The sequence below is a fragment of the Desmodus rotundus genome, chromosome 9 (genome assembly GCF_022682495.2).
Source record: "Desmodus rotundus isolate HL8 chromosome 9, HLdesRot8A.1, whole genome shotgun sequence".
Taxonomy (NCBI): Eukaryota; Metazoa; Chordata; class Mammalia; order Chiroptera; family Phyllostomidae; genus Desmodus; species Desmodus rotundus.
The window spans coordinates 29338003-29359174 of NC_071395.1; the positions used below are offsets into that span (position 1 = coordinate 29338003).

Consider the following 21172-nt stretch of genomic DNA (forward strand, 5'->3'; position numbering starts at 1 on the left):
ATGTCTATCCTTTCAGCAATACCATACTGTATTGATTACTGTAGCATGACAGCTAGTCTTGAGAGCAGGTAGGAATTTCTCCAATTTTGTTCGTCTTATATAAAACCGATTTGACTAATCTAGGTTGTTTACACTTCCATATAAATTTTATATCAGCCTATTAATTCTATGCTTTTAAAAAAACCTGCTTAAATTTTGACTGGGATTGCACTGAGTCTATATATGGATCAATTTAAGAAAACTAACATCTTAATAATACTGAGTCTTTCAATCCAGGAACATAGTAAATTTCTGTATTCATGTAGAGCTTTAATTTCTCACAGCCATCAATATTCTATAATTTTCAACAGAGATACTTTGTTAAATTTATTGCTAAATATTTTGTATCTCTTGACATTGTTGTAAATGGAAATTTTCCCAGTTTTCCTATTGTTTACTGGCACACCAGAACTTTCCCTTTCTTTTCTGTACAATGTGTTTGATGGAAGAAGGGGATTTCTAAAATGGAAGCATTATCTCATAAACATATTACAGCGTATGATGTCAAAGGTCAACTGGTTTGGTTTGGTTTGGTTAATGCAGTAAATGTTTCTCCAGTGTGCACTATGTTGACAAGATGCAAAACAAGGACACGCCAAATCCAGGAAGTGTGCACATTTTCATGGAAAGGCCTCTGAGCCAGCCCAGCCCAGCATTCCGACCGTCACTACGTTTTAACGCATTCCCCTGGCTCGTGCTCCGTGAGTAGCCAACCTCGAGAGCAGAAGAACGCAGGCTAGTGTGGGAGACAAGGGCCTGGGAGTACATAACGTCCTCTCAAACTCTCCTTCGACCTCAACTTCACTCCAGCCCCCTTCTAAAGTTTTATTTGTTGTCATTTATGACTTTTAAAGCAAGTGATTTGAATATTTGGTTTCACTCTCCAGAAAAACCTTCACTGGTATTAATATTTATGGAGCTTTTGTTAACCTTTGATTTACTTTTTCTTCAAGGAAACAGGTAACCTTAAACATTGGAAAGATTCCCAATTCCCATCTAATATAATCATCACCCACCCAATTCAGTTTTGTCAAAATCAACTTCCTTACGTCATGGTGCCAGACACAGGGCACAGCAATGGAAAACAAAAAAGAAGACCCTTAGTGTAAACACACAATCCAATGGAAATAGGTAACGACGAAACTAATACAAGATATTTTCCTCACCGCAAGACAGGGGACCTTTTCTCTTACATCAACTTTTTATTGCAAGCAGTGCTAAAAATGTCATAGAATAATACCTAATGCTCTTCATATCATAGCAACCCAGCCACCATAGCAACCATGGAGACCACTATTATCAAGAAAATGGATATCACCCATCACTCCCCAAACTGAAGCATAAATATTAATATAAGAAATAATTCTAATGGGTGGGGAGGACGGAGGAAGAGTTATTGGGGCAATAGAGAAGCAGCCTTGAAGAGTAAGATTTCAATAAGCAGGAAAAATTCTCTTTCAAGAAATGCTAGGGCTCCAAGGCTGAAGAAACATATTGATTTAATAAGCCAATAAATATTTACTGTGCAGCTGGGTCAAACACTGTGTTAAGCTCTACAGTAACAGTGAACCAGACACTTAAACTTGTATTTCGCTGTTCAGAACTTAGTGACATGACCACACCTAGCTGCAAGGCACTTTGGGAAATGTAGTTCTTACTGTAGAAGTCGCATGTGTTGAACTAAAAACAGAGGGCTCTGCTAATATGAAAGAAGGAAATGAACTCCAAGAACCAGAAATCTCTGCTATCTAGGAAATGTATCATCTAAGACAAAGATAAGCCAAGAGAAATTTCTAGGATGGTGGTAAAAGAAAGCCTGAGTTTGAAAACTGTGCTGAACACTAACAAGCATTCAGCCCGGACTGAAGCAGGTGGAATGTGGGAGGGGTGGGGAGAGGGACAACCAGGAAAGGTATGTCAAACAAAAACTGACAGACCATGGTACTGGGAGTTTTAGTTTTGTTAGAAAGTTAGGGGATAGAATCTTGAGGAATCCATTTGAAACCAAACAAATATAAAAGAAATAATTATTAACTCCAGAAAATCTCTAAAAATGGGAATGGGAGAAAACACAATTATTGAATAATACATAGTGCCTCAACTGTTGTAGCTAGTCTTCAGAGATGGCTTTCAACACTACCTGTTCATTGTACTACCTTCCTCCAGTGACTCAGTCTCTCAGTGTCCATAAAGACAAATTCAGAACTCCTCTACTCTCGGGCCTGAGAACTGCTCCTCCGAAACATAATCATCAGGAAGCATCGGGGCCTCTGCCTCCTGGTCTCTGCAGGAAGAGAATGGGACGCCAGCTTCAGTAACCACCAGCTATTAAATAGAGCTGAGCTGCTCACATGTACACTGATCAACCTTTGTAACTTTCCACTTCTCTGACTCTACTGGACCGTCGCTATCCCCCCTCCCTCACTCTCCCTTTAAAAAACTCGATCATCTCAGCATCCCTATTGTCAGTAGTCCCTAAATAAAACCTGTTTTCACCTCTTCACAAGTTTTTCAAAAAGAAATCCCTCCTCTACTCTCCTCAAATCCTAAAGCCCTTCTACCTAGAAAGTAATTCCTCAGATCCTACAGAGAAAATAAATGTCACCATTTGAGGTTGATAGTCATAAATTTAGCATAAACCCAATCAGCCCTTCGATATGACTGCCTAACGCAGCCTTTACTTTTTCTGGTACATTCACAGAGACAGCCGAAACTCAATCATGTATATTTATGGTTTTGCACCAGAGAGATGTGATGAAAATACAAAGGGGTAAGGGAGTGTAGGGCATTTCCAAAGAGGGCTATCGAACTAATGTGGTATCACTATTAGAGTAAATCACGTTTTGCTGAGTGTCCAGACATGCAAGGTCCCTTTGAACTACATTGTGAAAGAGGGCAGAAGCGATACAGCCCTAGGGCATGAGCATAAATGTGTACTTTTGTCCATCCCCAGGAAATATGAATTGTTTCTGATCCTCCTTCCTGACAGCCACTGAAAGAAGGCACTCTCCATGTCAACAGCGGCAGATGAAGTGCCACAGGCTGTGCTGATCTAATCCAGTACCGACATTACATCTGAAAGAGCAGCTGTGGTCCGGAAATTGCTTGGTTAACTGCACCTCACAGGTCACCAGCACCTACCAGAGTTTATCAGTCCTTTGCAGGGGCGATCTCAGCTAATGGAAATAAGATAGGATTAACTACCCTTAAATCACTAGGTCTTTGAGACTGACACTAATCTCTACCATTCTACTAGGATACAGAACTGCTTCGGATTTACTATATTACAGAACTTCCTGTAATTTCCACTTGTCCTTCTCTATCATAATGGCTCTTTCTCCATAGGTCCATGAAGCCAATGAACCAATGGTTCTGCTAATTACTAAGCATACCCATGCTGACTACGCTCTCATCAGGAACCAGGGAAGTACCCACAGAGTGAGTGGTCCCAGCTGTGAGAAAGACTTGGGCCAGGACACCGTTTATCACCTGGCCTCCAAGTGCCCCATTTTCACATGGAAGCCATTATGGTTTCTTGGGTCACCTGGTAGCAATGTTAACTTGACTCTGTTCCCACTAATCCTTGAAAAATCTGGTTAGACCAGTATAGTATTGCTTGAGCAAATGATCTTCGATTACTTTCAGGAAGAACAAGAAACTGCTCTATGTGTATGTGCCATATTACTGCTGAGGTCTTCATCAAGGGAGCACAACTTCTTCAGTTGATGAACTCTGGGTCGGGGAACAAGTCCAGGATTGGGGACTGAGTGGGGGGCTGTGATTTTCCATTCTGGCAGACAGAATGCCTGCCCTCTCCTAAAGATGTGTCCTCAGTTCCATGAAGTGCATTGCTTTCTTCCTAATCACCTGTCCAATCAGCCTCACTGGTAATTTCAGAACGTAGGTGTCCAGAGGAGGAATTCAAGCCTGAGAGGATGAGGAAGTGCAGGCAGCCCAAGGCCTGCAGGTGAGACAGGATAGAAAAATGGCCCGTTCTGTCTGCGCAAACCCTCCAAGCTTAGACGCACCAGTGACCACATTTGAAACATCTTTAACGTTGCATTTCCTATATGCACCTAGAATTGTTAATGCCTGGTAAGTTCTGTAAATTACTGTGCTTGCATTTAGTAGACAATTTGATTAATAACACCAATTTTATTCACACTTAACTTTCTCAAATTCTAAATAGACTCCTGTAAGAAAAGAAGACTATTTCAAAGATAAATTCTGAAATAATTTTTAAGGAATTAGCCATCTTAATTTAAAACAGATATGCCTTTATTACATTTTATTTTTAAGATTTTATTTACTTTTAGTGAGAGGGGAAGACAGGGAGAAAGAGAGAGAGAAACAGGGTTGCCTTTCACACGCCTCCAACTGGGGACTTGGCCTGCAACCCAGGCGTGTGCCCTGACTGGGAATAAAACCTGTGACTTCTTAGTGTACAGGCCAGCACTCAATCCACTGAGCCACACCAGCCAGGGCTGCTTTTATTACTTTTTATTTTTATTTTATTTTTATTACTTTGTGTTTATTTCTACATCCTAATTCAAGCTTTTGTACTTTTAATGTAAAATTAAATTTGTTTATATAAAATAATGTTCAGCCTCAATAAAAGTGTAAGATTACTTTTTAAAATGCAGTAAATATTTTAAACATTTTTAATTAATAAAAATCAACATAAATCCAGTGACATTAAAATGTCACACTATTCCCCACAAAACAATTCAATGCAAAATAGATGTTGCCTGATGGCTGGCATTGAGTTTGTGAGTTTACCTCTATTCTCAGGCAAATATTTTCTTTTAAGACCAATGCTTTGTTCCTTGTAAATACATCCATATTTACAAGGAACTTACATAGTTACTGAATATTTATCATTTATGATTGTTCAATAGCAATTAAGTATTTACTATCTAAAACTTTAGGGTAATCATATTCAAAATACTCTTCATTGTTAAAATGTCATTACTTTTTATACTATTTTTAAGCAGTTTGCTATACTGTTTTGTGTATTAAAAAAACACAACACTTCCACTTCCTAAGTTGATGAGATCGTCAATTTAGCAGATATTGAAACCTTAAGATAAGGGTTAATGCTCATCATCATCGAGAATTTCTACAAAATGGATCAACTGTACCACACATATGTTTGTAGACTATTTTGCCCAGCTGCTCAATCGGGGGTACTGTCACTGGGGAAAAAACAGACTCTAAATTCATGTCTGTATCAAATCAATACTGTTTTTTTGAAGCCATAGAAAAACTGATCATCCAGGGCATAGGAAAAAATACAGTGTTTAACTTTAGCAGGGCTACTAAAGAACTACAAACAAACGCTCTGTAAATACTCTTATTTTGGCAATGGCCCACAAATTCAACTTCTAGAGAATTCTGCCTGACATAATAATTCATGAAAATTAAACTATAATTTTTTCCATTTTTGAGACAAAATAAAGGTAATATAATACCTGCTTATATCACCTGAAAAATGTCTATATACTAAAATTGCTACTTTATAAGTTACATACCATTTAGAAAACACAACTGGTGAAACATTGTTCTTTTCAGATATACTCATGGAAAGATGAAAATCAACATTTACAGCATGAATAGGGTTTATTAGCAATGTCACCCACGTAGATATGACTGTCTAACCAATAAAGTGTGCCCTTGATTCTAAACATTATCATTTAGTGATCTGTAAACTACATTATGAGTTGCAACCCCCCATCCACTACCAGAACGTGCCCTGTGATATACGGTGATTCTAAAAGAAACACAACCGCGTGTGCCACGTCAATAGGTTCTCCAAATCTCCCGAGAGGAATATTTTTCTTTAAATGTTCTTCTTTCAAGCTTTTTGTCATATCTGTATGCACAAATCCTAAAAGAGAAATGTTTGTTTAGTAGAAAAGGGTAGACACTAAAACATTTGCTCAATTTCAAATAAAAATAAATTTGCTCCAGAAAATTTGAAATTCCTAATGAACCTTGTTTACAAAATATAGAGTTTTGCTAGCAATCAAGTAACCAAGAGTACATTTTTATTTGATTTAACTCAATGAGCATTAACACTGAAATATGTGATTCCCAAATATCTGGCCCAGCTCACAGCACAATGTAAGTGGGTACATATAAACATGAATAAAAACTGCATTCCTTGGGGAACCTATAATTTATGGAGGAAAGAGTCACTTGCACCCTTAGTTATAAGATAAGGAAGTCCAGTGAATACCCTTCCAGAGGCACACACACAAAGTACAGCTGACTTGCAGTACAACTGTACAGCTAAATAAACTCTGGTGTTTTGGGGGGTCCCTCCTCGTATGTTCACAGGGCCTGCATACAGTCTTTTCAATTCCACATAAAACCTGAGCAGAGGTATTAGTAGCTCTTAAACATTCCACACATCCATTTTTGTGTTTGTACTGCTTTCCAGCATGTGCTCCCTCTCCTTAGCTCCAGACTCTCTTCCATGCCATCCTTTCACTTTATCTGTAATATTCCAGAAATTGGCCCTACATATTTTACCGCATACATATGTATAATGCCTCTCAAGCTGGGCTATAAAGATGACAAATTACCAGTAGGTGCCACTACCTAACAAATGGTGTGATTACTATCACTTGTTGCACAGCTGGAGGTTTCCAGCTGGCTCCAAAGCTCTCACTGCTCAAACCAATAAATATGTTACTGAAATGACATGCACTCAACCGACTTAGAACAAGGAGACTCCTACTTTAATTAGGTCTACAGCGACACACACATTACTACTTTTTATAAAATACGAATTCTTTAGGAACAGAAATACTCCAGTTCATAAAAGCAAGTATGTGGTTCTTGTCCAATGAAACTTTATATTTGATAAATTCTAAAGGAAATGGATTTCCTTTATCCATTTCTGGCTAGCTATACGGTATAAACAAATAGCATCTCATTTGTCTAGCACTGGTCACTTTGTTAGTGTTGAACGTTTTTTACAGAGCAGAGACTTCATGATTAAAGAAGACGCCTGCCACCAGCATTACCAATTGTGGGATGTGCACTCCTTGGTACATCCACCAGCTCGGGTGTCCATTCTCCGCTGTAAGTCTCTAGGACCCCAAAGAACTAAAATAATCCCAGACACGTTTTTAAGGTAGAACAAACAGGCTGCTCACAAAAACTAGACCAAGACTTGAACCAGAACAAATCTGTATGTCTTAATATTACATTTGTAAAAGTGTGTAAGGAACCAGTGTACAAAACTCAACTCCATACCAAACAGCCCGTAACAGCACCTAGAATAATACCTGTCTTGAGTAGCTCCTAAATTTATGCAAGCATTTGTCAACAAGATTTTCCCCAGTAGTAAACATTAGAGCTCATCGATTAAAAAAAAAAAAAGCAGAAAGGGGGCTGAACACCTAAGGTACCCTACAGAACCAAATGCGATGCTCTATTATCTGTCAAGTGTTTAAATGCACGTACCCTTAGAGCCTTGGCAGTTTATCCCCAGGACTACACCCCACACTTGCACATGTGCAAAGTAAACTGTGCAAGTACTGTCGCTGCGGTGCCAGTTGTAATGGCAAAAGATCCGACGCGACCTCAATGCCCGTCAAGGGGCAACAGGTTAAGTGAATTATGGCGCACCGCTAAAACAAAAATCGTCGTCTTACAAGCCGTTAAAAGTGACCCAGCCGTCACAAAGACCACATGTTATGTGATTTCATTTATAAGAACTATCCAGAATAGGGAAATCATTAGAGACAGAAAGTAGATTAGTGGTTGCCAGAAGTGGGGGACACTAGAGGGAAATGGGGATAAATGCTAATGGCTACCGGGTTTTTCTGGGATGATGAAAATGTTTATATATATATATGAGTGTGTGTGTATATATATATATATGTGTGTGTATACACACACACACATATACAGTGATAATAGAACTACATGACTCTAGTAATACACTGAATGGTATACTTTATATGGGTGGATTGTATGTTATTTGAATTATACTTCCATAAATCTGTCATTCAATAAAGTGAAGCAGCTCCATATGGAATCATACGGAATCAGCTTCAACTACAGGATATATTGATCTGCACATACCGCAAGGTACAGATGATGGTGAACACTATGGCACAATTTGTCTTTTCTTCAAAGACACATACTGTATTGGCTTGTATACAACACACAGAAGAAACTAGGTAATAGTATGTTGCTTTGAAGAAAGAATTTGGATGAGCAGAAGAGAGAAGACTCACTTTTCCCTCTATGCTTTTTTGTACTTTTGAATTTAATACCGTGTTTATGTTATCTATTGAAAACATATTTTTAAAGCACTGTACCCATTAAAGCTTCAGTTTATTAAATACTATTTCTAATATTCAATATTTTCAAATCAGTGGGATTTATCCAAGAAAAATAACAAATTTTATATTTGAAGTAATGTCAAAGCTTAGCAACTAACTGATCTTTGGAAAAAGCCAGGAACACATTGCCCTGGCGCGGCGGCTCGCTCGGCGGGGCACCGTTCTGTGCACCAGGAGGTCGCAGATCCGATCCCCAGTAGGGCACACACCTGGCATGTGGGTCCAACCCTCAGTCAAGCTGCCTACAAGAGGCAAACAACCGACAGAACTCTCTCACACTGATGTTTCTCTCTCTACAAACACGGTAAAAACATATCCCTGGCTAAGGCTAAAAGAAAAAATGAGAAGTATTCCAAGTCATGAAAGGCAAGGACCTACATCCAAGATTACTGTATCCAGCAAAGCTATCATTTAGAATGGAAGGGAAGATAAAGTGCTTCTCAGATAAGGTCAAGTTAAAGAAGTTCATCATCACCAAGCCCTTATTATATGAAATGTTAAAGGGAGTTACCTAAGAAAAAGAAGATCAAAAATAGGAACAGTAAAAATGACAGCAAACTCACAGTTATTAACGACCACACCTAAAACAAAAACAAGAGCAAACTAGGCAAACAACTAGAACAGGAACAGAACCACAGAGATGGAGATCACATGGAGGGTTTTCAATAGGGGAGTGGGAGGGGGACAGGGGGGAAAGGTACAGAGTATAAGTAGCATAGATGATGGGTGGAAAATAGACGGGGGAGGGTAAGAATAGTGTAGGAAATGTAGAAGCCAAGGAACTTATAAGTATGACCCATGAATATGAACTATAGGGGGGGAACGTGGGAGGGAGGGGGTGGGCAGGATGGAGTGGAGTGAGGGGGGAGAAATGGGACCACTGTAATAGCATAATCAATAAATATATTAAAATAAATAAATTTTAAAAAATAAAAAGAAATAAAAAGAAAAAAAGGAAAAAATGATCAGTGATAACATCAGGTAGTGAATGACAGCCTAATTTGTGATTTTCCTTGTTCCTCGCTTTTCACTGTATTTGCTTTTTAATTATTCTCCCTAGTTGGAAACTCCATTTGAAGGAGACTGTGAAAACTACGTAAAAAGAAACATATATGTTAATTCTGATATTTGTCAGGTCTATTCAAATATCTGGTGAAGAATCTGATTATAATGACTATGAAAATTAAAGTTAATAAATAATCCACACAATCAACTTAATTCTACCATTTCCACTTGTATTTTCCTTCTGACCAATTAAACACATCATATTAAACATATATAGCCAACAAAATATAATATAGGTCACCTTATTAAATGGCCACATATTTAGCAAAACATCTTTTTCTGTAATATAAATTGCACTGGAAAGATCTTTAGGAAAGGCTATACATACAAACACACTTCCATAACACTCACAGGACTTCCCTTTGTATAAAAACTGGATTCCCACTATTTAGCCTGTTGCCTTGACAACTAATTCACTCTAACAAAATTAAGCACTCATTCTTCAGCATTTCCACAGCGTCATGTATGTACTTTTATATTCATCACACACCACTGTAATTATTTGTTTATATGTCTGTCTTTCCCACCATGCTCAGCTCCCTGTGGCAGAAGTATCTTACTCATTTATGTAATTTGGGACCCTGACACAGCCCTTGGCATATAGGACACACTCCAAGAAGTCTGCTGAATGATTTATTATGAATTAAAAACACTTATAATACCCTTGAAATCACCATGAATCAGAATTAATTCTTCATCACCCTCACCATTGCAACCCCTAAAAGGAAGGAAGGGAATACACGCAGTCCCCAACCACAAACAATCTATCTGCACTCAGACACGCTAGGCTGACCCCGGTCAATCAGGCTGTTAGAGCACACGCGTGCATGCACGCACGCACACGCGTGTGCACACACACACAGAAAGCAGTACCAGCGGGACAGTGCAGCTTGTGGGTTGTCTTTTTCTTTCCTTTTTTTCTTTCTTTTTTTTGGAGAATGGATGTATGTTACCCAAACCATAGTTTATCTAATGTTCCTGGATTTGGAATGCTTAATTTACTAGTCTCTGTGACTAAAGAATGCATTGGGATGAAGGCACATTATACAGCAAAAGGGCTACCACAGCAACTTGACCATTTCCCTGATCTCTATGGGTCAGCATCAGCGCCAAATAAAACGCCAACTCTAGCATCCAAATGGACACGTTAGTAACCTGAAATAAAAAGGTGTCGACAGTCTTCTTCTAACTCATTCTCACAAACAACAAAAACACTAAACAAAATGTCTTTTCTTAATATAGGTAGTCAATTCTTAAATACCTGTAAGTACGCTAAGTCAAAACTGCCACGGCTAACTGGCAGAAGTACATGAAAACACTCACTTCACTCAAAGTCAGGAAAGTGCCTAAGCAAACTTCCTATCACACCATCCAGCAAGCGATCACCATGGTTTAGGTCTTAGTGCCTTTGTACTACCCTCTTGGCTACCCAAGCAATTTCATCAGTAGCTTGGCAAAAGACAAATAATATAAAGGTAAAAGTTACAAAATTGGATAATTCCAGATTGTTTAGACAGACCATATTAGCAAAAGGACAAAAAAAAACCCTAAAATCTTCCAGTGATATCGGAAATCTAAGGGGCCATTATGTTTAAGCTGACCTCAGCTGGGGAAGCTAAAGGGTGCGCCCCTGTCTCCTAGGCCCCAGTCTTCCCAACAGTAAAAATGACTGGAGTACGTGATCGCTGGGTCCTTTCCACCTCACCTTATTCCATAAGTAAAATTTAAAAATAAAAATTTTAAAGGAAATACAAGGTACAATAAATTTTTTGTAGTTACCACTTCATTATTTGATTCCCTTCATAATCATTTTAGAACTATTCACTCAGATATCAATCTAGAGTACTAAAATAGGCCATTAATGACTCCCTCCTCTAAAAATCAAAAAAAAATTTTTTGAAGAGTTTCTTTAGCCTTTAGCAACCTAAATGAGTGTTATATTTTAATATATTCCAATTAACAATTACTAACAGACCAAGATAATTGGCTTTAGGTTCCAAATAATTGACCAATAATTTCTAGTAATGTGGAATACCCACAGTCAGCATAATAAAAGAAACAGGTGCACAAAAATATTCTTCTTGACGTCTTAAAGAGGCTCGGGTTACTGTGTACTTAGCTCAAATCGTACTTGCTTTCTTCACAAGTGGAATGTCTCTCTGTGGGCTCAGTTTTTCCCGCACGTTTAACAGAAACACAAATGCCCCTGACAGATTCCCCATGGCAGCATAGCTCTATTGTACGTTTTCCACTGTGACTCCTACTCTTTGGAAAGTTCATTAAACAGCCCCCTCTGTAACCACCTTCACTGTTGGCCTCACCCAGACAGGTCTGATTCCAGAAGCCTCCGTTGCTGTAAGCAGGCCTCTGCATGCGTGTTCCGTTTCTGCTACTCCCCTCCTCCCACAGCATCACTCAGTCAGCTTCCACTCATACATTCAACACGCGAGTGATGCTGACATCAGTGCTAAAGTCTTATTACTTCATAGAGTGACTTTTAAAAAGGTGTTCCTATGGAGAATCAAGATGGCGGCGTAGGTAGACACCCTGCGCCTCCTCGCACAACCAGAACTGACAGAAAATCAAACGGCAAGGAAGTCTGACACCAAGGAAATAAAAAATAAACATTCATCCAGACCGGTAGGAGGGGCGGAGACGGGCACCGGGGCGGAGAGGACTCGCGTTGCTGTGGCAGGACCGAGACTAGCAGAGTGTGGGACGAACGGGGCAGGCAGTCCAGCCACTAGCAGACCCTGCGGCCCCACATTCGCGCACAGATAAACCGAGAAGGCCGGACTCAGAGTGGCAGAGAACGGGGCAGGCAAAGTGGCCGGTAGCACCCCGAGGCCCCACATTCGCGCACAGATAAACCGGACGAACAGCGGGGAGCGAAGCAGACCGCGCAACCCAGGGCTCCAGCGCAGGGAAATAAAATCTCAAACCTCTGATTGAAGACTCCTGTGGGGGTTGAGGCAGCAGCAGGAGAGACTCCCAGCCTCGCGGGAGAGGTCACTGGAGAGACCCACAGGGGCCGAGGGCATGCACAAGCCCACCGACTCGGGAACCAGCACCAGAGGGGCCCAGTTTGATTGTGGGTAGCGGAGGCAGTGACTAAAATACGGTGGAGAGTGGAGTGGGCGCCATTGCTCCCTCTCGACCCCTCCCCCACGTACAGCGTCACAGCGCAGCGACCAGTTACCCTGCCCGGGGGAACACCTAAGGCTCCACCCCTTAAAGTAACAGATGCGCCAAGACAAAAAAAAAAAAAAAAAAGGCCCAAATGACAGAACACTTCAAAGCTCCAGAAAAAATACAACTAAGTGATGAAGAGATAGCCAACCTAACAGATGCACAGTTCAAAACACTGGTTATCAAGATGCTCACAGAATTGGTTGAATCTGTTCGAAAACCAGATGAAAAAATGAAGCCTATGCTAAGAAAAACAAAGGAAAATGTACAGGGAACCAATAGTGATGCGAAGGAAACTGGGACTCAAATCAACGGTGTGGACCAGAAGGAAGAAAGAAACATCCAACCAGAAAAGAATGAAGAAACAAGAATTCGGAAAAATGAGGAGAGGCTAAGGAACCTCCAGGACATCTTGAAACGTTCCAACATCCGAATTATAGGGGTGCCAGAAGGAGAAGAGGAAGAACAAAAAATTGAAAACTTATTTGAACAAATAATGAAGGAGAACTTCCCTCATCTGGCAAAGGAAATAGACTTGCAGGAAGTCCAGGAAGCTCAGAGAGTCCCCAAGAAGCTGGACCCAAGGAGGAACACACCAAGGCACATTATAATTACATTACCCAAGATTAAGCAGAAGGAGATAATCTTAGAAGCAGCAAGAGAAAAGGAGACAGTTACCTACAAAGGACTTTCCATAAGACTGTCAGCTGATTTCTCCAAAGAGACCTTACAGGCAAGAAGGGGCTGGCAAGAAGTATCCCAAGTCATGAAAGGCAAGGGCCTACATCCAAGATTACTGTATCCAGCAAAGCTATCATTTAGAATGGAAGGGAAGATAAAGTGCTTCTCAGATAAGGTCAAGTTAAAGAAGTTCATCATCACCAAGCCCTTATTATATGAAATGTTAAAGGGAGTTACCTAAGAAAAAGAAGATCAAAAATAGGAACAGTAAAAATGACAGCAAACTCACAGTTATTAACGACCACACCTAAAACAAAAACAAGAGCAAACTAGGCAAACAACTAGAACAGGAACAGAACCGTAGAGATGGAGATCACATGGAGGGTTGTCAATAGGGAAGTGGGAGGGGGAGAGGGGGGGAAAGGTACAGAGAATAAGTAGCATAGATGATAGGTGGAAAATAGACAGGGGGAGGGTAAGAATGGTGTAGGAAATGTAGAAGTCAAAGAACTTATAAGTATGACCCATGGACATGAACTATAGGGGGGGGAACGTGTGAGGGAGGGGGTGGGCAGGATGGAGTGGAGTGGGGGGGGAAATGGGACAACTGTAATAGCATAATCAATAAATATTAAAAAAAATTTTTTTAATTCAGAAAAATAAATAAATAAATAAAATAAAAAGGTGTTCCTTCCTCCTGAGTTGGTGTAAATATTTTTTTTCCTTCAAATTTTTCTTTGGGTTGAATTTCTGACAAGAATCCTGGATAGCTCTCTGGGGTGCAAAAAGTCCAGTCAAAGATATCTTGCCTATTTTGAACAGAAACATTCTATGACCTCTGATAATTCTTTTTTTATACAAATAAAGACTTTCTGAAGTAATGAATATATCAGTTATTGTACATGGCTGCTTTGTAAAATGTGCAAATGATATTGCCTATGTAGCCTTGCTTATTTCCTCTGGATTGTATGTTATTAAAAGCATATTGTATTATAGAGCTGCTCAGATATTTTAAATATAGAGATGTATTGTTTCCACAATGTAGACATATGGAATATATTTAGGGAATAAAAGCATATATTTGGGAAGTTCTGCTCTGACAAACTTAATTTGACAAAGTCTAAATTAATCAGCAACTGTTGTGAACAGTAATTCATGGAACATCCCAGAATAAGGAAAGAACACTCAAAATGGAAAGGTTCTCCAAAGGTATACCACTGGACTTGCTCAACCACTGGGTATACGTTAAAATACTCACCTGCCCCCCAACACAAACCCCTGAAATTCTTACATTCTTAATTTATAACTGATTTTGGGATGAGAAGTTTCCCTTGTGATTTTGGTTGGGGAGTAACCATTCAGTAAAAAAAGCATTGTGGTTTATGCAAACGAAACAGCCTAGCATCACTCTTGCCTCCTCCTTGAGGACAGTGCACAGCCTGGTAAGGCGGCCAGGGAAGTCCAGTCAGGACGTGGCCAGGCCCCACTGATGCTGACGGACCTACAGACACAAGAACAATCTCTGCAATCACTGTATGAAGACAAAGATACACAAATCATGTTTCAAAAGAAGTTCTCACTGACCTGGTGCAACTACATTCACTCTAATTTTCTTTCGTGCCACTTCTTTAGCGAGAGCTCTGGAAAATCCCACCAATCCCCCTTTACTGGCACTGTACACACACTGGCCAGCATTGCCTTTTAGACCGATAATACTTCCTAGAAAAGAAAATGAAAGCAAATTCAAACCAGTTTAACGAGATTATTTAAATACGCAGGTAATTTATACTAAACACACAAAAAAGGCACAGAGCATTCTACCTTGGCCTTTGCTACAATAGGAGTTCTCACCACTGCCATTTCGTGGCAAGAGTCTGAATCTGCTCCAGATACACAGAAAGCAGGACTGGGAAGATGCTTAGCTGAAACCTCGAATGCAAAACTGGGTGTGAGAGCAGATCCATTAAGGGGAAGCAACCCTCTCTCTCACCTTTGAATGTGTCAGATAGAATGAAAATTCTACAGTATTTATAAAGGCTTCCAGTAGGAAGAGGTTAAAACCAGGAAAAGTCAGATAATGGCTCATTAATTTTATTAGACATAAGGAAGCATTCATTTCCACTTCTAAAAAGTTCATCTGACAACAAATCTCATCAAATTTGAATTACTCTCAACCTAAGAAAGGCTTCAATTACTAACTATATTATAACTTGCACTGCCTACTAAAAATTGTAACATGTTGCCTACTAAAGACTTGGGGTATCCTCTAATATGAATATGAAATAGTAATTTATAATTCTAATATCAGCTGTATGTAAATTAATTCATGCAAAACATAAGTAGGGAAGTAATTTTCTGCATCAGTAAGCTATATTTATAATATAAAAATTAATCAAAAATCTCACAAAATTTTTTGAAAAGTAATTTTACTTTATAAAACACTCTAAATACTTTTTATATTATAATCAACAAATCCAATATTAAAATATTTATCTACATTATATGGTAGTGAAAAAGGATGAGAAGGCTGAAGTACAAAAGAGAGGAAAGAGGTATCACACAGAGGAGATGCAGGTGGACAGAGACGGGAGCACTCGGAAGGAAGGGGAACACGGAGACACACAAAAAAGGAAGAAAAAGACAGGCATGGAAGAAAGGCCAAACAGGAGGCTTCAGAAGCTTTCTCTCATGCCACATGCTATTACTCTTCTGGTCAAAAGTGGTAACTTCTGAAATATCACACATTTTTTAGCAGTTTAAAGTAGTCCTTTGGATAATAAGCTTTTCTTAGTTTATTTTAAATTACCTTTTTTAATTTACTTTTAGCACAGTTCTAAAGTTTTATACTTATAAAGAGAATGATGAGGTGTTTTTTAGATGTATCTGTTTAAAGGGAGATATTTTAGAGTAAAACAAATACACATCTTGGGTATCGGGTGATAAATGCAGGCCATGTACCGGCAGCATACAAGAACCTTAAATCCCTATCTGGCTGCGTTAGAAAGCTAAGGTCGACTTATTACTAATCTTTTATAAGAAAACTGATCTCTAACTTTTTAAATGTAAATGTCAAAAAAGTTCTTATGCTTATTAGCACAGCATTCTTTTATCTTCTCATTTTCAAAACAGAAGAACTTTACATCTGGCTTGGAAAGCCATGCCCTATATTCAAAGAAACAGGGTCATTTACTTCAATGAAGAAGTATCCCCTTTTTGTGGCAATTTAAGGTACTACCACTTAAAATTAAAAGGCAGATGGTATGCCACTACTTTCAAATTACCACACTGAAATAAAATTTCTAGTCATTTTGCATTTTAAGGTCTCCAGGCACACACTACCCAGTTTATCCGCCCCATGAGCCCACGCTAGAACACTGAAAAGTTACTCTCTTAGGAAAGCTTCCTCTTAACCCTTTGCACAAGATTAATCAGTGACCCAGGCACCTGCTCTAGACATCATTTTTAGCCCCCAATATCTAGATTTTTTTAATTCCTTCTCCATATTTTAAAAACCAGGTTTCACATAAAAGTCAAAATGTCCAATTTCTCTTACGAAATCAAAAGAGCTGGCAAAACCGGGACCGCGTGTGTGCAGAGCGACGTCCCCGCATCTGAGCGGTGGCTGCTCCTGCCATTCCCCACGGCCTCCGGACACCAAAGCTGGCCACCCTCTGTCACTCTCACATGACGTGGGCTGTCGGTTTTCTAATGCCCTGCGGCGTCAACTCATTTAACACCTACTTGACCACTAAAGGCTATCAATTTATGATTCCTGTTCTACTCACTAATCAGTTAAATCCTTTTTCCACAGATAATAAAAAGACATGTTTCCTCCAAGTTTTACACGGGAACAAATTCCAATTTGGTCAATTAAATACTTCCACGGTACTAAAAGGTCACTGCAAATTCACAAAGGGGAACACTCACCTACGTTAACAATAGACCCTCTCTGTTGTTGAATCATCGTTTTCACGGCAGCTTTACAGGTCAGCATGGACCCCAAAAGGTTAGTGTGAAGCTGAGATAGCATATCTTCAGTTTTAGTTCTTACTAAAAGGCTATCCCTAAAAAACACAATTAAGTAAAAGTAAATTAAACACAATGTAAAACAAAATACGTCAAAACATATAACATTCTTATCTAACATAGAGTATAAGAAGCACTTCATCTCTGAGCTAGAATACCAAGCAAGTCACATTTTAAACTTGGTTTGAGAGGCACTAAAATAACATTTGAAAGCCACCTTCTTATCCACGATCAGATAGTGGCAAATACTCCTAGCTGTAAAAAGGGATGCCATGTGGCCAAAACGGCTTGAATTAATTGAACAAGTGCCCTCTAAGCCTTGAGCAGCAAGAAAGTTAATATATTTTAAATATTCTATCCCAAATTCATCATAAAAAAGAATACCCACCCCCCCAAAAAAGAGTTCCCACTCACATTCTATTACTGTTAAGTTAATATGGTGACCAAAGTCAGAACAGTGGTTACCGACGAGGAGCCATTAACTGGCAGGACAGACAGAGCCTTCTGAAGTGCTGGAAAAGGCCTATAGCTCACCATGGACGTGGCTTACAATGTTAATACCGATCAAACTGTACCCTTATTGTATAAAAGAATGTATGGGGTGACAAACCAAATTTTAAAATACACAGTTTTTATTCCAATTAGAAATAAACCAAGTTAATTAAGACAGTAATTCAGAGTAATCAAAGGCACAGAGAAAAAAATGACAAATTAGAAATGTACTTAAATTTGGGACCAACCTGTTAATTCCAGCTGTATTTACCAGGAAATTAACCGGACCTAAATTTTTCTCTATCTCTTCAAACGTATTTTGAACGTCATGTTCTTTGGCAACATCACATCTAAATGCCAAATGATCACCTAGACAACAAAGATTAGAATTACTTCTGAGTTGGAACTTGAATTTAAAAATCATTCACTACACACGTGTTAAACATCTACTACGAGCTGGGCCTGTGCTCGCCTCGAAGCCAGAGTTAAAAGACAATGTCATGGTTTGGGCTCTCACAGGGCTCAGTCCAGTACAACTGGGATGGGGGCAGATGGAGAACAAGGAGAGATGAAGTAATGCTGCAGAACGCAAATCTTAAACCTTCTTTTGCATCGACAAAAAGTGGGGGATGGCATTTTTGTGTGTTAGAAATGCTTTGTAAATTTCAACTAAAATTGATAGCTTTGTGACTGAATTTATCTACTCAATTCAATAGTATTCTGGGTTTTGTTTTTTGTTTTTTTTAAATTTATGTCTAATTCTGTTAGGTTTTTGTCCCGTTGTTTTCCTGGTCCTGCCCTGAGCATGAATTCAAGAGTTTCTTTTCTTTTACTTTTTCACTATGGCACATATATTATTATTGTTGTTATTTTTATCATCATCATCATCATCACTATTATTCAAGCCTGACTATTCGGAAAAATAAGGCAAAACAGGTAGCTATAAAAATGCTAAAGCTACAAATCATGAAAAAAACTATTTAAAATTTTCTTTAAAGATTTCATTTATTTTTAGAGAGAGGGAAATGGAGGGAGAAAGAGAGGGAGAGGAATATCAACGTTTAAGAGAAACATCCATCAGTGGCCTCTTGCACACCCCCAACAGGGTACCTGGCCTGCAACCCAGGCATGTGCCCTGACAGAGAACCGAAAGCGCAACCTTTCAGTTCACAGGCCGGCACTCAATCCACTGAGCCACACCAGCCAGGCTGGGGAAAAAACTTTTTACTAAATGCAACTATTATTTATCTATTTTTAAAATGATCACTTCTTTCAAATTTCAAACACCAAAAAAATTACACTTAAAGGAGCATTCTCTACTTATGAAATACCATTTTGATACTCTAAAATGTAGATTTTTTTAAAAAGCAACCCCAAATTGCTTATTTTCTGGCAGACTTTGCCTAATAGTTAACACTAAAAGTACCTCCTCAAGCCATTGGAAACAGTAAATCACTGGGAAGTCACTTTCTGTGTGTAAACCAATCACTCATTGACCGTGACTCAAAGACAGGCCCAAAAGCATCCTGTGTCCCACCCCTGGCTTTCCTCTGAAGAGCTGCTGGGTCCACACCCTTGAAAGCTCAACCAACTGTTTTAATCTAGCAGGCAGCATTCACAGAAATTCTCCCTGGTCTATAACTTATGTTGTTTTTCTTTCTTATAGGAAGTCCAGTATTTTCCTTACCCATGTAACCAATTAGGGAGGGCCAATAAGTAATGTTAGTTGAAAGGTTACAGCTACCAGATGCACCACCAGGCCTCTATTTTCCCCCAGTGCCTCCCTGATAGTAGATGAGGTGTATCTGTCCATCCTAACAACTCCACAAATAGCATCTTAGTATCTTTGAAACACTCTCCTTCTCCCTATCATCGAGTAACTTAAATTCGCAAAAACAATGAAAAGCAAGCTACTGATCTATTATTAAACAGGAAAAAAATGACGTTTAAATGCAATAAAAATGATTTGGCAGAACAAATCTCAATTGCCTGTTTGTAAAAGTCACCAAAAGAATTTATTAAACAATTAAGTGCTTATGGAGGTATTAAAGCAAACTGGGTACATCTCAAAACTGGCTGGTACTCAAGTCTCTAGGAAACAGTTTTGTGGAACAACCAACAGAAAAACTGAAGGGAGGCTTTTATGCCTGACGCGCCTACCTTTCCTGCCCAGCCCAGCCTCCCAGGCGCCCGCGATCTTGCCCGTGCCTGAGCTCTCTGCCCTACAGAAAAAGTGAACTGTTGTGTGGCCCTCTCCTTCCCGACGCCAAAACAAGGCAGCCCCTCAAGGCTAGCGCTAGGGAAGTGGGTGCTTAGGGACTCACAACAAGACTGCTGGTAAGACTCAAAGAAAACCCCAAGCGTCCAGCCCTCAGCAGCAGGCAGTCTGGCAGAAGGGGCTCTGCGGGAAACAGGACGGTGTGGAGGGGAGGGGATCTCTGCACAAGCTGCAGTCTACGCTCGCGGTGCGTGCTTCTGCACGTGGGCACGTGAGTGTGCTAAACCTCCGAACCGGAAAGGCCTGTCCCGCTCGCTTTACAGATGGGGGGGCTTAAGGCGCTGGGGCCGCAGCCACACAAGCGGACAACTCCAGCTGTGTACCTACCGCCGAGGTCACTGGCGGTGGCTTTGGCCACTTCCAGATTTCTGGCGATGATGGCCAGTCGGTAGCCTTTCTGGGCCATTAACTGGGCCACTGCCCTGCCAATGCCCCGGGAGCCTCCAAATACAGCACAGACTTTGTTCATCTTGGACCGGGGAGTTGAAGAACCTTGGAAAGAAGAAGGCTAGGTTGTGGCGGCCCCTTTCCAGATTCCGACTTTTATACCACCGCAACTAAAAAAAGAAAGGAAAGGAAAAAAGCCCGATCGACGCGCAATTAAAGCCCCGCCCCACCCCTCCTCCTGCCGCCCGACTCCGGCGGTCCTGAAGAGTGGAAACTGGAACTGAGAGCAGGGCAGCAGCGCGACGAGGCGTTTGGACTCCCAGGCGTAGCGCCTTCAGAGGACGCTTGCGTGGGTGACCCAGGTCGGCCTAGGAAGGGGTACACACTGCATGCTGGGACTTGTAGTCTTGATGTACCAGGGGGTAAGGCATTGACCCGCTGCTCAGTGCGAAATGTACTCCATTGCTCTCGGGACGTGGGGGGTCAAAATCAGAGCTCCGTTGGCCACTCCAGTTTGCCTGATGTAATGCGGGTGTTAAGCCGCTGGACTTTCTGTTTTAAAACCAAGACAGTCCTCATCAAACTGATACAAGCTGATCATCATAGTTAGAACCCAGAATATATGCAGTTAAGGCCGGATTTTCTACTGGGGTGG

At 40.1% G+C, this 21172-nt stretch overlaps 1 protein-coding gene across 6 annotated transcripts in view; it reads right to left on the reverse strand.

Annotated features, from left to right (window-relative positions):
- Nucleotides 1-20827, reverse strand: part of CBR4 (carbonyl reductase 4) — an 88671-nt gene extending 67844 nt beyond the window's left edge. For 2 of the 6 annotated variants that reach the window (XM_053912158.2, XM_045202771.3), the window contains exons 1-4: nt 20458-20825; nt 18101-18221; nt 17262-17398; nt 14919-15053 (exon numbers count right to left, since the gene is read on the reverse strand). In XM_053912158.2, coding sequence (XP_053768133.1) covers nt 14919-15053; nt 17262-17398; nt 18101-18221; nt 20458-20599 — 535 coding nt within the window. In that variant the 5' untranslated portion in view covers nt 20600-20825. Of the gene's footprint in view, nt 1-5600; nt 5927-13918; nt 14836-14918; nt 15054-17261; nt 17399-18100; nt 18222-20457 lie in introns of those variants that run through there. The other 4 variants (XM_024569303.4, XM_024569304.4, XM_024569305.4 and 1 more) reach the window with 4 other exon arrangements.
- Nucleotides 20828-21172: the final 345 nt, after the last annotated feature.